Source organism: Parus major, chromosome 3, assembly GCF_001522545.3.
Source record: "Parus major isolate Abel chromosome 3, Parus_major1.1, whole genome shotgun sequence".
NCBI classification, from domain to species: domain Eukaryota; kingdom Metazoa; phylum Chordata; class Aves; order Passeriformes; family Paridae; genus Parus; species Parus major.
The window spans coordinates 35,451,363-35,467,367 of NC_031770.1; the positions used below are offsets into that span (position 1 = coordinate 35,451,363).

The window sequence follows — 16,005 nt, forward strand, 5'->3', positions numbered from 1 at the left end:
TGTTCTACAAGCAAAATAATGTTGTCTAGCACTGTCATCTTTCTTGTCTTTCTCTCCACTGGACTCCTTCCAGTTAGTCCCAACCTCCCTCAAGTGGGTGCCTGAAACCAGATACACTATACTAGCTCAGACCTCATTAGAACATATTAGGCCTAATTAGATAAAAGGTTATTTCATGTGAATTTAATGGGGAATGTTTATTTATTCAGTCTAGTATGAAATTTGCTTTTTCACAAAACATAACATTATTATCCCATGATTAACTTGCCACTCACTGGAATCTGCATTTTCCAAGTCCTTTTCCATAGAATTACACCTAGCCTGGTCTCCAGTCTCTTTCTGTTAATTACTTCAATTCAAGACTTTATATTTGCCCTTAATGAAGTAAATCCTACTTACATAATGTAATTTCAGTAATTAATATAAGTAACTTCTTGTTCTAATCTGTTCCTCCAATATATTTTCAGCTTTTATCATGAATAATTACTTGCAAATGAAGTATCTATTGCATAATCCAATTTATTTTATAAATTATATAAATTAGCATAAAATTGATTTCACTAAAGGCCTCCTTACTACATCTTCCTAGGTGACAGTGATTTGTTAACAACAACCCTAAGTGCAAATCACTCTCATAGACTCTTTTAAACAATGCTTCCTGCATTGGCTATGAAAAGATCAAAACCAGACTTTACCAACAACCCCTTACCAAAATCACAATGTGTCACCTTTCCCACTTCCCCATTCACAAGTCAGTCACTCTGAGTGAATCACAACACTCTGCCACAGAACGAAGAGTTAGGATTAATCTTTCACAGTGTTTTCCCTTTTCTCTGAAATTATGTATTAAGAAAAAAAAAAGAACTCCTGAATTGAGACATATAGAAACTGTTCTTCCACAGGATGAGCATTATGCATATTTCAATTTGTGAGGATCTCCCTGTCTTTACCATAAAGTGGTCCACATTATTTTACACATCAAATAGATCAAGGGAACATTTAGTTGTCTTTATTCAATTCTATGTTCTTTAACAGAAATGCCTACTTCTTCCAGGTACACTCCCTGCATCTAGATTAAGATCCTGAATTAAAAGCCAATCATAACTGGCCTCTATTCTTCTACAGACTGGATTCTGCATTCTATTCTTCTGTATTCTGGATCACTCCAGTGGTGAATGGAAATTCTTTCCCTATCTGCTACATTTTATTGAAAACACTGCTGTCCAAAACAGACAGAAGTAGTAGGTCTTTGGTAGTCTATTTTTATGTACAGGTTATGTTACACAGATGATATAAAAGGTTAGTGATGGACACATGCTGGAGAAGGCTCTCCAAAGACACTCTGATGAAACCACATTAGGCAACTCTTCAAAGATAGGCAGACTTCACAAACTTGTTGGAGGTCCTGATACAAATCCACTAAACATCACAGCTGCAACAGATTAATCTAACCACTTCATTTAATTGGTCTGATCTTTAATATTGTACTGGATACTACAAATAAATTATAATATTTAATTTATAAAATTTTCACATTTCTTTGTAAAACCAACAATATGTTTTAAGTAAAAAGAGCTTTGTTGCGGCAACAGCTTTGTTTAACTTCAACAAGACTGTAACTTTTTTAAGAGTAGAGAAATGTGTAAACATAAATATTCATGATTTTCTTCTGTACACATCTGTGTAAATTAGTTGATATAAATATAATTTACTATGGAAACATTTTTTGTTTGTTTATGCTACACACAGTTCTATGCTGGCATCATGTACTAGTTGATTAATCTTTTGAAGAGTGAGATTTATTCCTTTTGCATTCTAACCCACAGTAGGTCCATTGCCAGCAGTGGACTTCATGTTCATGAGAATCAGACTCACAGTGTCAGAAATCTAAAATTAAACTTCAGTACAAGATTGTAAATAATCAAAAATGAATGTATTATTTTAATATCATAATCACCATACACTTAAAGGCCATGATCCAATCCAACCAAAATCAATGACTGATTTAGCTGAAATTCACCCGCAGTTTCCAGTCACTGTAGATTCTCATTTTAGTTTTGCAATTTTATTACAGCATGAAGAGTTAAAAGTACGTAGTATCAGGGCTTCAGTGTAAGAAGTAAAGCCTCTAAGTCTTTCTGGGCCTCTTTATCCTGAAAGAAACAGACAACCATGCATCAACTTAGAGAAGATAAATCCCTTCATTTGCCTAATACGTGCCTATCCACATTTCTTTACTAACAACAGACATAACATACAACAGCAACAGTCACAAAATGTAAAGACTGCATAGTAAGTTAATTTATCAGTGAATACAAAAATAAAGTTTGAAGTGAAAACAAGAGCCAGATGGCAGCCCTCCCTTTACAGTTCTGTTAAAGCACTTAAAATGTTAGCCCACAAATAGCCTTTTCAGCAGACCGGTAAGCCCTTCAGCTTGGGATACACATTCTAGTGGTATACTTTGCATAAAGTAGTGCCTTGCCTTATACCTGCCATAATCTTGCATCCTGACCACATGCAGTTTCTCTAAAGATGTTCTATAATGTTTGCTAATGATTTATTATGCAACTAAGAAGACGACATTAGGAAATGTAATTAATGACATCGATTAGATTGTGGTTTCAGTGCACAGCCGTACCTACCTACAATAACCACTATGGGCTGACTGCACCCTCATTATTTTCCAGATGGAGCTCAGCCTGTGCTACTGGGCTTACGGCAGAGTGGGGCCAATGTGGGAGCAAGAGGCAAGTGACTTTCTGTGCTCAGTGCCACCTCTACTTTGTACTCCTAGGGCAGCAGGAAAAGGCTCCTTTTAGGCCAATGTTTTAAGTGCACAGTTTGCACGGGGCTTTAAACCTAAGCCAGGCCTATGACTGTCTCACAGGTAGTCAGTGACACATATTTTGGCTATTCCATGTATAATCTGCTTGGAAAAGGGCACATGCATATAAGCACGAAACCACGGTACAAAAACTCCATTATTCTACTTATTTTTAAATGTCCCCTGGATATAATCTGCTTCCTTTAGCTGCTGCTGCAAAACTTCTAGCTTGCAAAATGCATCTTAGCTTAAAACTACATTTCTAACATGTCAGCACCTCATGCCTGCAGGCTCGCAAGAGTCCAAACACCCAACACATGCACCCACGCATATTTAACAGTGCAAGTGAAAAGTGCCTGCACAGCACAGATTTCGTGTAAGTATTGCTAATGACAGGGACCAGTAATGGTAATGCCACAGGATATTCTGAAAGAAAATACTGTAGACAGACAGTGAAGTAATCACTAAACTTCAGGATCACCCAATCAACCAAAGAGCTGGAACAAAATACAGAACATTTTAGAATATATTTTATGGGTGAAGAAATTCCTGCTTCTCTTTATTTTGGTTAGTTGTCTATAATGTCATGGAGGAACAGAGAAGAATATTGAGATGATAGAAACCATATGCCAGACATGTCAAACTACATCATATTATTGGTCTGGATTAAGGCATTAATACATTAGCTGGACACTTCTCTTGGAGTTACTGCCTTACTCCTACTGGCAACAATAGGCTAAACTATCTGCCTAATCATTTATCACAGGCCTTAAAAGGCACACACTGCAAAGCCAGTAAGATCTTGCCAAAATACTCTAACAGAAGGAAATGTCATACGGCCTTGAGCACCCCTTAAACTCCACGTCACAGGCTGTCTGGAGCACGACACCACTGCTTTCAACAAAAACTGAAAAATTCAAAGTTTTCCCTTAATTCAGGGAAAATACACTCTTTTGTGTACTGGTCAATTTATGAAAATTATTCTAAACTCCATTGAATAAAATAAGTAAAAAGACAGATATTGTCCCATGCTAATAAGAAATGGAAAAGTTTCATTGTATCTGGTTGTACTCTTATGACAGTTTTCTAAGCTGAAAATTATAAAACTGCAAGTTTTCTCATATCTGAATAGTGTTCAGCATTTCACGAGTTGATGGGATACTCTACTCATTTTGCAGGATACAGCATTTTAAAAATTTATCTCCAAAAACTTTGGATAATTGTCTCTGTCTTCAGAAGTAAAGGATTATATTGGGCAATGAGCTTTACAAGCTGCAAAGGTCCAGAAACATTGGGCAATCTTCCCTGAATCTTCCTCTGGGCTTAGGAAAAAGAACGGAACAAACCCATGATTGTTGTAAGAGCTGTCTGGAGAAGAAACTGCAAACGTGCAAAGCATTCTTCCTCTGGTTTGCCAGTTCTAAACAAGACTACATCACTTAAAGCAGGAATTATTGTTGCAAACCACTTAATGGGTTGCATTAATTGAGTCAGCAGCTACCAGTCCATAAGAACTTGCATGGCAAAAATATAGAAAAAAATCAGTAACGGCATTAAAAACAAAGCTGAGAATGGTCAGTGAAGGGAACTATTATGCCACCTTTGGAGAGAGTCCTTCCAGACCAAGAGGTGTGTCATGCTAAAAGGAGAGAGAAGCCACAACTCTGTTCAGTGTACTAGTTTCTGGTTCTAAGGGTGAAAACTTCATTATTGCCCAAAGCTTGGCCATAAATCCTATCATGGGCCAACTCTCTTCCTTGTTGATTTCTGGGCCTGTGGCTTTCTGAAAATGAACAATAAGGTCAGGTTTGGGGGGTTTTTTTTGTTTTTTTTTGTTTTATGTTTTATTTTTTTTTCTCCAGACAGTAGACTCTCTCTTTAAAGTGTAGCAAGCAGAAGAAGAGGTGCAAGCTGTAGGAGGAATGCAATATACTTGCGTCAGTTCCATTTGTTCACCCTGAGGCTTAGTTCAGCACTGACTGAGCCATTTTCAACCTTGTCTTTCTACTGTCAAGGCTTACATTTATTAAACACCCCTTATATAATTTTCAGAGTTGAATATGAGTTCAAAATGTTCTGCAAACTGCTACACAAAAGGTATTCAAATTACAGGGTCAGGGACTATATTTCGCCTTATTCCTATTTTGTTGCTTTACTTTTATATTTCAACATTCACAAGGGATATGCACAGGAAAAAAAGACCTGGGAGGCCAGGGACTGAACAAGGGGAGAGAGGGAGTTGAAAACAAGAGCAAGAAGGAAGAAGAGAGCTGGTGGGAAAAAGGGAATGTTGGCTTAACTGGAAGTAGTCCACATTTTGACAGTTCATTTTTGCTGAAAAGAATTTACTGATACATATACGTGGAGAGTTACACATATAAATGTGCACATAAAAATTAAACGGTAATTAAAGCCAAGACAGAAAGATAATGATTTTACCTTCCATCTCTGCTAATTATTTCCTTATGTGCTAACACAGTCAACCCAGGCCCTGCACATGTGTGCACTTGTTGACAAAGTCCCAACTGTCAACAGAGAACGATACACCCCCATGACCACAACCAAAATGGTTACACCAGCCAACGAAAACATAATTGCATGCAACCACTGCCAAATCTCAAGCTGACATGCATCCTGTAGGGTTTCACTGAAGTCAGCAGGGCAGTATGGTATATTAAATGAGCTGGGCTGCAAGGGTGGTCCAAAGCTGTACTCTGATACGCAGTAACAGCAATGAGGTGCTGAGAGACACTCCTGCTTTTGGGTACAGCTGTATCATTCCCTCACAGCTCCAGGAGAAATCCTGGACTGTAGCAGAATAGACTCCCAAACATGCACAAGGGCTGTTAGAGAGCAATAGCTCTTGTGGACAGTATAAATCATACGAAGATAAATGCTATCCTATCCCTTCCCAGTTTCCTGACAGATTCTCACAGATGGCGTGACTGTAGTATGCACTAACGATTGTATAATACCATTCGTTTTCTCCTTCGATATTGCAATACACCGATGCAATCATCCATGTGCCACCTTCTATGTGACTGATGTATGTCACAAGCTGGGGTATTCTGTGTTCTTTCATTTTATCACTATCTTCTCTGGGGACTAACCATAACTTCTCAAGTCTTTTAGGATCACGACAAGCACAGCTTTAAAATATGCAGCTACCAGTAAATACAGATTTTTGGATATTACCTCAAGTGGAGGGGAAAATACCCTTTTGCACCCATAAGACTATGAAAAAAGAATAAAGAGTTCAGCTCATTCGAGGACTATTGTTGAAAAATTACAAAACATCAGAATACAATTCAGAATAGTAGTCATGTAAAATTTTAATCAGCTAGTTCTTTTCTGACTTGAAAGACTAAACTTCCCCTATGATCTGGTTTTCTTTTACTATTGTATACAATGCAGAGCTTTTGGTGTTGAAGACATTCTGTTCTCCTCTTTCTGTTTGGCTGCTGCTTCTCCCATGATGGGACCTACAGCTTTTCTTTCTGCTGAAAGAGCCTGAACACAATCACACCCAGTTACAGCCCTCTCAGAAAGGTGCCTGTCAAGGCTTTCATTCACCCTGTATATTGCCTCCAGGACAACATATTTAAAATCCCAGGAGTTTGACTTGGCCCAGCTACTCTACAAAAATTCAAAATGGGATTTTGCCAATCTATTTTGTAATCCTGGAGTGTACCACCACCTCTGTGAATATTTCTTCCACTCCGTTCCTGCATCATCAGAATGCCAGTGGAGGAGACACACTCAATACTTTGGGGAACTGGCTGCTCACCAGTATTGCTGGACTAAGAACTACGCTAAAACTGTGTTAGCTTTGATAGGATGTTGAAACAAATACTGTGTGATAGTCAGTTTAATACTAAATATAATAAGCTTGGCATTTCTCAGGGTAAACTTCATCCTTATGTATGAAACTATGACACCACAAAAAAATACCTTCATCACTTTTCAGAATCATTTTCAGAGGGAGAGAAGAAATAAGTACACAATGCAAACAAACCTTTTTTCAAGAACTTCAGAAACATACAGATAGAAAATTGATCTGACCACTAAGATAGAGAAAAATAGACTATTATTTGAAGCGCAAAATAATGTAAAATATGGACAGTCTCAAATTATTTTATTAACTCTTTAACAAATGTCTCGTTTTCCCCTTGAATTTTAGTTTGAAATTTGATCTCTTTATAAAGAGTTTTTAAAAAGTGTATTCCCTGAGCTTGAAGCAGTCACATTCATTGTATACAAAACCACTAAATAAGCAATAGTTTTTTTAAGCTTTGGATTGGTGGTAGCTATTAGGAAATTCTTGTTCAACTCCACAAACACTACTAGCAGGAAAACAATAGCCCAGAATTCAAAATTAACATAAATCCGAACACTTCCATTATTTTTCAATTGAAACACCGTTTACTTTTGCTGGCCATTTGGAGGACAAATGTGCAAAAAAATCTAAAGCAATCAATATTCTCTGAAAAGATTGACATACTTGAGCTGAAGATGTGAAAAGAAAATATTCTGGTTGATGAGAAAACAAGAACACTTTTATATGGTTAGTCCAAATTACTCAGTTTCAATTGACAGTTTTTTTTCAAAAACAAGTCATAATTTGTAAACTTCACTTTAAAAGCAAGAGTAAATTACTTTTTTCTCTTCAAAATCCTACCTAGAAGGACAGATTACAATAGTGGCTTCAAATAAGATCTGTTAGAAATATCACAAGGTCTGCTCATATGACCAATCCATGGTGGCTGGAGTGGTTATTTCTCAGAAAATCTTGAAAAATCCAAATACAGAAATGGTCTGTTGGAACAGAACAGCTGATGGGTGCTGAAGTTTATACTCTGACCTCTCTTCCATCCCCATTTTTTCCTTATAGACAATATTAAAAATGAAATTAATAGCCAAGGAGATCAATTATTGTGTTGTAAAAAAAAGCAGGAAAATTCTGAGCATGATTTCTCCTCAGCAGCTACATTCTTGTGTAAGCATTCTGCCATTGTTGCTGCCTATTATTACTTTTATCACCTCCTCCACATGAGTTTCAGATGTCACTGAGGCTGAAGGCAGTCTTTAACAAGTCTTTGCTTCCTGACATTCTACACCTGTAAGAAGTGAATGCCACAAACATGAATTTCTGTAATATCTAAATCTCCTTCACTTGTTAATTTCAACTCTGAATTTCCATCATTTCTAATTACTGGCAAGGATGGAGTGCCCAAAATCACCAATAATTTTGTAAAACACTTTCTTACCTTTAGGGAAGTTTTTATCTACATTTTAAATAAGACTTCCAGCAACTCAGTGCAAAAAGATTTCCTTTGCATTTTTCCTACTTTCCTGCCTTCATCTCTTCCAAGACTACACTTTTTGTAATGCAACTACTGCTTTTCAGATTAATTTTTTTTAAATGTAATAGAGAATATAATAGAGACTAGAACCTTGAAATTTTAATCTCTTTCTTTGCAAGGCTGTTCACTCCTTTGTGGTGCAACACAAGCATAGAGTTCATTGTCATGCTCATGCTCATCTCCAGACACAAAAAAAATAATTCTGTGACTATTATACTTTATAATCCTACATTGAGACTTGAAATTCTATAAGTTCCAGCCTTGAAAACTTCCAACCACCTTTATTATAAACAAGAAATTAGGGCTTTATTCCCCTTACAAGCAAAGGACCATGTGTTTAACCATACACATACATACACACACACACAGACCTGTTATGTCTTTCTGTATGCAAGACAGGCACTCATGATTTCAAAATTAAATTACATTTTTGTCTTCAAATTAAAAAAAGTAATTTTGTTCCACCACAATAGTGCACCACATCTGGTTTTAACAGCCCTTCATGTAGTCACACTCAGCAAGGCTTTGAGCACACTACAAAGTAATGAGTCTCAGTAAGGGTGATGCAACATCCACTCGATGAACAGAGCAGCTGTTAAGCACTTAACAATAACTCACAGCAGCCCTGAACATTGGGATCTATTTTACTGAAGGGGCAAATGTTTCCCAGGACCCTGAGGTTATCCACCTGGGTAGCAACCAGAGAAAAACTGGACAATTTAATGTCCCATGTACCTCCAGCAGTGAAGTACCACTTTACACTATTTATGGCCAAGGAAGGATTGTATGATTCATTGGAGGCTTTTTGTTTAGAGAGGACAGAGAGAGGTCTTTAATGTTGCACTGTAATATCAGCTTTGTTTTTCCAGATGTAATTTGAACTAAGTCTCATATTAAAGTATTTTAAAATAAAAAACTGCATAGACTGATAAGTTAAAAATGCGCCAAACTATTTTTAAAAACTGTCCTATTTTTAAAAATCCTCCTGTAACTCTTAATTTACAGGATGCACTTAATCAGAACTTGTTTCTTTTTTTTATAATTGCTGTGTATCCTTTTTAGATTCAGAATAAGTCTGAAACAGGCCATCTGATTTTTTTTTTCCTTTAACAAGAATTAGCTATGTTTGGAAACCTCTTTACCCCTTGAATTAAAACAAATTCTGTAAATGGCACAACAGATAATTGTAAATGGCACAGAAGGGATAATTGGATGTGACACAACATTCAAGACAAAAATAATATCACTTAACTCAAAATGTTACATGAAATGAATCCTAGAAAAAATATCAAAGAAGTGTCCTGAGTTACAGCAGCTGAGAATTTGACCTGAGGATTAAAATGAACTATGGGCCACTTTACTGATGCCAAGCACCTCTGGTTCCCAGAAGTCACTGGAAACTGTGGATGCTCAGAAGCAATAAAAAGTAAACCACTGTCTATGATCATTTTTCTGTGGGATGATTTGTATCATGAAATACTATACATTTCCTCAATGTGGCACCTTTCCAGCAACTTTGTCTCTCAGTCTGCTCCTGATTTTATGCCTTTATACAAATACATGTTTCTCAGTAGAAGCCAACATTTAAAAACAACAAAGGAATTCCCCTGCTTCAAGAAAGAGAAAATTCATATGAGAAACTATGATTACACTTGGGAATGATGGGTTTCACATGACTGTGACAAAATACCACACTGCTGACAACCTTGAGATCCTGAGCTGTGGCAAACAGAAACAAATCCTCAGACTGCTGCTGACCTGTGCTTTATTTTCAGACCATGAACCCCATCTTCTACAGAGCTGCAGTCAATTCAGGCACTTTATTAGCATCTGTTTATTACTCTCTCCCCAATGCCTCTTCAGTCGTATTACAGTCTCTTCCCCCTCTTAAACTAACCTCACTAAATGTTATTCCTACATACAGCTCCAAGCCCTGAACCAGATCACTTCCAACACATTTTCCCAAAAATCAGTAACAGTCTTTCTGTAACACAATAACCAAAACAACATGTAATATTTGAATTCAGATGGGATTTGAGGTAACAGTCAGCAATAGCAGAGTTCATGTTCCAGATCTCCATTTCACAGTAATTTCTTTCAGCATGCACTGAAAGGGTTTTTTTACCCTGTGTTGAAGCTGTGTGCTTGGTTGGTATTTTTTAATTGAATTACATACTACTGCCCTAATGTCATACTCTTCTGGACTCTTTTTTCCTACATTCAACTCAAAACACATCACAAGTAAACAAGACAAAGAAGACAAATCTGCAATATTTATAGAATTAGTCAAAACAGGAGAGGTCAAATCATCTTGTCCTTTTCAGAGGGACAAATGATTTTTGGGGCCCATTTGACACTCACTCTTCTGTTTACAAATCAGTGTAATTTTTATTCTCATCACCACCCTGCTTGCCAGAATACATACACCTATCCCTCCAACTCCTCTTGAATTCTTGCTCTCACTTCAGGGTTACTTCTCCTTCTCAGGTCTGCTGATACTTCAGGAATGTGATAGGATATTAAACAGATAATTTATAGCAGCCCTTCCTATGTTCTGTAATAGGCAAGCTGAAGGTATATTTTAACAGTAAGCAAAGAATAAGGAGAATGAAATCGTTGTTAATGTCAAATCAGTATCAATACATATTTAAAGAAACACTGAACTTAAGCAATGATTACTTAATTTATGACTGGTACATACTATAACTGGGGCCAAAAATTAGGCCACCCAGGAGCAGCGGCTGGTGAGGCATGCAGGGGTCTTTCTTCTCAGCAGGAACACTTGACATAAACATGTTAGTGCTCCACACACAGCATTTATTGTCAATCAAGTTACAGAGTTATTTAATGGTCTTTTCCCTTAACTTCAAAGAATTAAATGGGATGGGGCCAATTCCTCTCAGGAATCACCCTCACTTTCTCCATACCACATCTGCTGTGCTCAGAGGGGGTCCCTTAGGCTGAAAAAGCTCAGGTTTGAACTTGTCATGCTCTAGGATGGTAAGATGTTTCCAGTCATAGGTCAGTCATGGAACTTGCTTCTACATGAGATCAGACAGAGTGAAGCTTCTTGCCATGACTTGGCAACAACTTAAAATATCTCAAATATTTGTAGAAATTTTGTGTCCACATACCAAAAATACTCTAATGGGCATAAAACACTCTAATGGGCCTCAAGAAGAATCTAGTAATCTCTTAGAACAAACAATATGCCAACAGATGTGACTTGAAGAACTTGAAGAACTGTGCCTCCTTAACTGCCCTGTGGTTGAAGACAAAGCCAGTCTTGAATAACCCGTCTGCCTCTGCTGAGTTAACATACTGCCCTTGACAAGAATCACAAACCAGAGGCTTTCAGGAGCAGAGAAAGAGACTTTAGGACAAAAATTCACAGTGCTTTCAACTGAGAAAGACATAGGTCTGGGGCAAAATTTCAGCACAGCTAGAGTGACACACCCAACTACTTATGCTTAAGATGATCTAATGAAGTGGGTTGAATTACAAAGAGTACAATTCAATTTCTGATACAGACAAGTCCATGACAGTTCCCCAAACAAAGATTTTTTTTTAAAGCTGTTGATACAGACAACTGTAATGAGCCAGCCTAGAGTGAAGGGAAAAGGAATGTTCTGTGTTCGGAGGAAAAACTGAAACATTATGTTGTTACCGGCAGTGCAGTAATGGATGCCAAAGACAAGAGAGCAGTCACAAGGGAACAAGTTATCACTCTCAATACCCACCTCATTAGTAACTGAGAGAATTGACAGTGCAGAATCACAGTACTTCAGTGCATTGTTTTTCTGGCCAAGATCTTTATAGCACTGAAAAGAAAAAACATTTTGTTTCCAATCAGACCACTGTAAGAACACCAGAGTCTACAAATCATTATTTTTAAAAGAACTTGGTTACCTTTGCCAAATACACATAATTGCATTTGGAATATCCTGGATGCATTTCTTCTGCCTAAATAATCAAAAAACAGGAAAGAAAATAGACATAAAACTTGTGTGATGAGATTTATGTGGTCTGCATAACATTTTTAGCAATGCACTACATTTCCTCAAACATCAGACAGAATCATCCCTACTCTGTGTAATGCAATATGTTTAGTAGCACTTAAAAAAAAAATCAAGAAAACAAGAAAATTCAAAACTCAAACCCTAAACCAGGCACATAAGATGCAGATAGTGAACACATAAAAATGTTCTGTACTACTTGCTCTCCTCTCTCCCTAAGCGCTCTGTAAAGATCTAGGGTCATTCTGTACAAGATCTATTGGATTTATTCACAGGGTAGGTTTAAAGATACCACTCTCTCTAGATTATTAATATTTATTTTCTCATCAAAGAAATAAGAAAGCAACTGTGACCATTCACACTTTGTGTAATATGTAAATTTTAAAATTTAAAATTTAAAACTCACTTATTTAAAATTTCAAATTTTGTAATTATTTCTCTTCCACAGACTCTTATTGTCTGGCTCTCAGTTCACCTTTCTTTTCAAATATTCATCTTCTGAAAAATTCAGGTAATTATAAAAGTCCAATAATGTCTTTTTTTAAAAAAACAAACCAAGGATATAGAAGCTTGCAAGATGAGTAAAACCCTTGTAATTATTTACTAATGAAGAAGCATCTTTTAATCAATAAACAGCTTTTGGGAGAGAAAAATTATATCAGTGAAATTTATAGTAGCTGTAATCCTTGGACCAAAACAATGTTGCTTTCACCACAATTGTGTAGAATCAAACAACTGAAAAAGAAACCCAAACAGTTGTCTTTTAGACAGTAATTTGATTTTTGTTGCTGAAAATGACTTAAAACCACAGCCACACTGCAGCCAACCACAAAATGCCCTGAAGCTAAAGCGAATGTTTCAAATTATTTCTACCACTTTTGGAATTTGACCTTCAAGATAAAATCTCTTAAACTGGGAAGATGGTAATGTATTGTACTGTCTAAAATTCAGGAGATAATTCAATCTTTAAATAGACTAAGAACACAGAAAAGAAGTATTTTTGATAGTGAGGAAAATATGCCTGTCCAATTTCTTCGAAAAACTTTCTGAAAGTAATTGTAATGATTGAAGTTTATGCTTTGAATCCAGTCATGTGAAAAACTTGGAGGCTTTCGAGCTCCAGGAGCAGAAATTATTCATATGGAAAGTGCTAAAAGATAGATTTATTTTATTCATGTGGTATTTTCTTGTAACTGTGTTCAAGTAGAAAGCCCAGGAATATGAGGCAACCTATGTGACAGAGTTTCCTTCTCTACTTCACTACAGGAGTCATTTCATCACTACAAATAAGAAAGGCTTCGACCAAAATTCAATGGAAGAAAGTTTCAGATCAGAAAAAAGAGAAGCATCACAATGTCAAAATTTTCCTTGCCTGTGTCAACCCTCTTGCAGAAACAGGCAAATCAGCAACTATCATTATAACTATGGATGATCTGTTTCAAAAGCATATGTAACTAATCTATATTCATATCACATTCAATTCAATAGCTATTAACCATGGCAATTAATTGGAGAATTTCCTGAAACTAAATAAAGAAAAGTAAGGTGCTAACCACTCATGTCCAAACTAATTTTAAAACTGAAAAGAAAAAAAAAAAAAAAATTATAGAAAGCTCAGTGGTGTTTAGAAGAGCCCTGAATTCATAGCTACTGAACATAGTCTATTGAACAGACATCTTGACAGTACTCACATATAACAGCTGGTAGACAGCAACACAGGAAAACCCTTGGCTAGAACTTACCTTAAGGAAATTCTGCAATGCTTCTTCTACTGTTGAAGTTGGTGGAGTCCCAAAGAGAGCAGCAGCTACTTTCTTTTCAATCCAAGACAACTGAGCTACCTAGAATTAAAAAAAATAAATTAAAAAGTCAGATTTATTTAGAATTGCTTCTCAGTTTTGCAGTAAATACTGTCTTTTGTATTGTACTATCTATACAGTGTATTTTGGAAAAGAATCTGTAAAGGAATGCTTTATACTGTCAATTTGGCTAGCTCAAAGCAGTCTTTTGGATTTTAGAGTCATATGGCCAAACACCAACATCCTCAGTAAAAGATTACTCCCATGTTAAAAGCCTAAAGTGCATTTTAGATTTCCTAGCATCTTGCCTGTTTTAAGACCATAAGGCTAGAAATAGTGCTTGAAACTTGTTAAAGGTTTTCATGAGATAAACAGCTTTGCATGGTAATCTGTGCACTTGACTACTTTCCTACATTATGAAAAGCTGTTGCTTCAGTAAAAATGTGTATGTGTGTTTGGAGCGTGTATAACAAGCTCATTTATTACACAGAAGCTGGTGACAACCACTGTTGTCAGAGGCTTCATTTTTAGCTCTTCCGATCTGACAAATAACACTTGCCAATGACCTCTTCTCATTTCAGGAAGATGAGCTGCTATAAAAGGACTTTAAGGAACTGTCATATTGCCACTCATTGCACAAGATTTCTTATTTTACATACACTGATGCCTGACAGAAACTGCTTTGGTTACTGCCATCAGGTATGTGGGCTCCATCACCCAACCCTCTCACTTTCAAGCAAAGGATGGAGTTGCTAAGAAATGCAATGTGAAAGAAGAACCTGTTTAAAGTTTAGGTGCGAAGCTACTTTCCTTTGGACATTTCTATCACGTCCGTAAAGAAAAGTCAGGACTTGTTTACTTCACATCAGTATTTGAACCACAGCACTGATGGCACAGAGCAGATGAGTCAAAAAATGGTGAAAAACAAGGTTCTGTATTTTCTGGCCTGATCTTTGCAGAGGCAACACAGAGAAGAGGCATACAAAGGCAAAGAAAGAGAGCCTCTCACCAGAGACTTGGAGATGAAATATGAATCACATAAGGATATCTCTTTTTCAGAAGGAGCTGCAACTCAAATAGTTCAGCCTTGAAGTCAAGTCTCTCCTACTGCTATACAACTTAAAATGGTTTTGCTTGGGTTTAGATTATTTCTGCCTCATTCCCTGGCTTCTCAATATCTGCAGGGCTGTTGCTGCTCCCCCTACCAGCAGCACCTATAGCCAGCAATTATCCAGTAGACGTCAGTTAATAATTGTAAAATACAAGATTCCACTTTCTTACAACTATCCACAAGTACCAACCAGAATGCTTCTGCTTTGAACAGACACCAAGTTCTATGTACTTCTTGTTGCATTGTGAAGACTAGAAATACAGGTCAGCATGCAACAGGAAAATGCATAGGATTGTGTTTTCTCACCTGGCCCCAATGTTTCTAGCTACATAGAAGTAGCATTGCTTGAAGACAGAAGGTATCCTGGTCTAGTCCTGCAAGCTGCTTAGCAGGGTCCTGATGCCTTATTTGTTACATGTTGTCAGTAAGTGTTGCACACAAAAGCACAAAAAATTATAACCCAGAGAGAAACAATATCACAAAAATAAAGCTTTTGTTTTCATCCTCTTTCACCTATCTCATTCTTGAAGCTTCTTCCAAGAATATAAAATGCTTTTTACAAAACCTCTCCAGCAATCATGGAGTTCTTACTCATTGAAGCAACAAGATGTTGGCCCTGCCATGCTTTCCTGCTGCGTTACAAACTGCAGCATGCTGCTTAAAACTTCTAATTGTAGGTATGTACATAATTCCTTCCCCATTTCATTTCTCTCATTGTTGTATAGTTTCTGAGACATATTCTGCAAGAGTTGTTAAAAGAATTTTTGCAAAAGTGCTGTTTTCTTCATGTCAATCTACTGTTGCCTCGTTCTCACTTCTTTTGGAAGAGGAAGGGCGTTTCTATACTCCTAGGACCCTCAAATCAAGAGGGAGGAAGAGAGGGGGTAAA

At 36.9% G+C, this 16,005-nt stretch overlaps 1 protein-coding gene across 2 annotated transcripts in view; it reads right to left on the reverse strand.

Moving 5' to 3' along the window:
* Positions 1–989: 989 nt before the first annotated feature.
* RMDN2 (regulator of microtubule dynamics 2) overlaps positions 990–16,005 on the reverse strand; it is a 46,600-nt gene continuing 31,584 nt past the window's right edge. For both annotated transcript variants that reach the window (XM_015622508.1, XM_015622509.2), the window contains exons 8-11: positions 13,949–14,047; positions 12,100–12,153; positions 11,931–12,011; positions 990–2,153 (exon numbers count right to left, since the gene is read on the reverse strand). In XM_015622508.1, the coding sequence (XP_015477994.1) occupies positions 2,100–2,153; positions 11,931–12,011; positions 12,100–12,153; positions 13,949–14,047 (288 nt within the window). In that variant the 3' untranslated portion in view covers positions 990–2,099. The remainder of the gene's footprint in view (positions 2,154–11,930; positions 12,012–12,099; positions 12,154–13,948; positions 14,048–16,005) is intronic.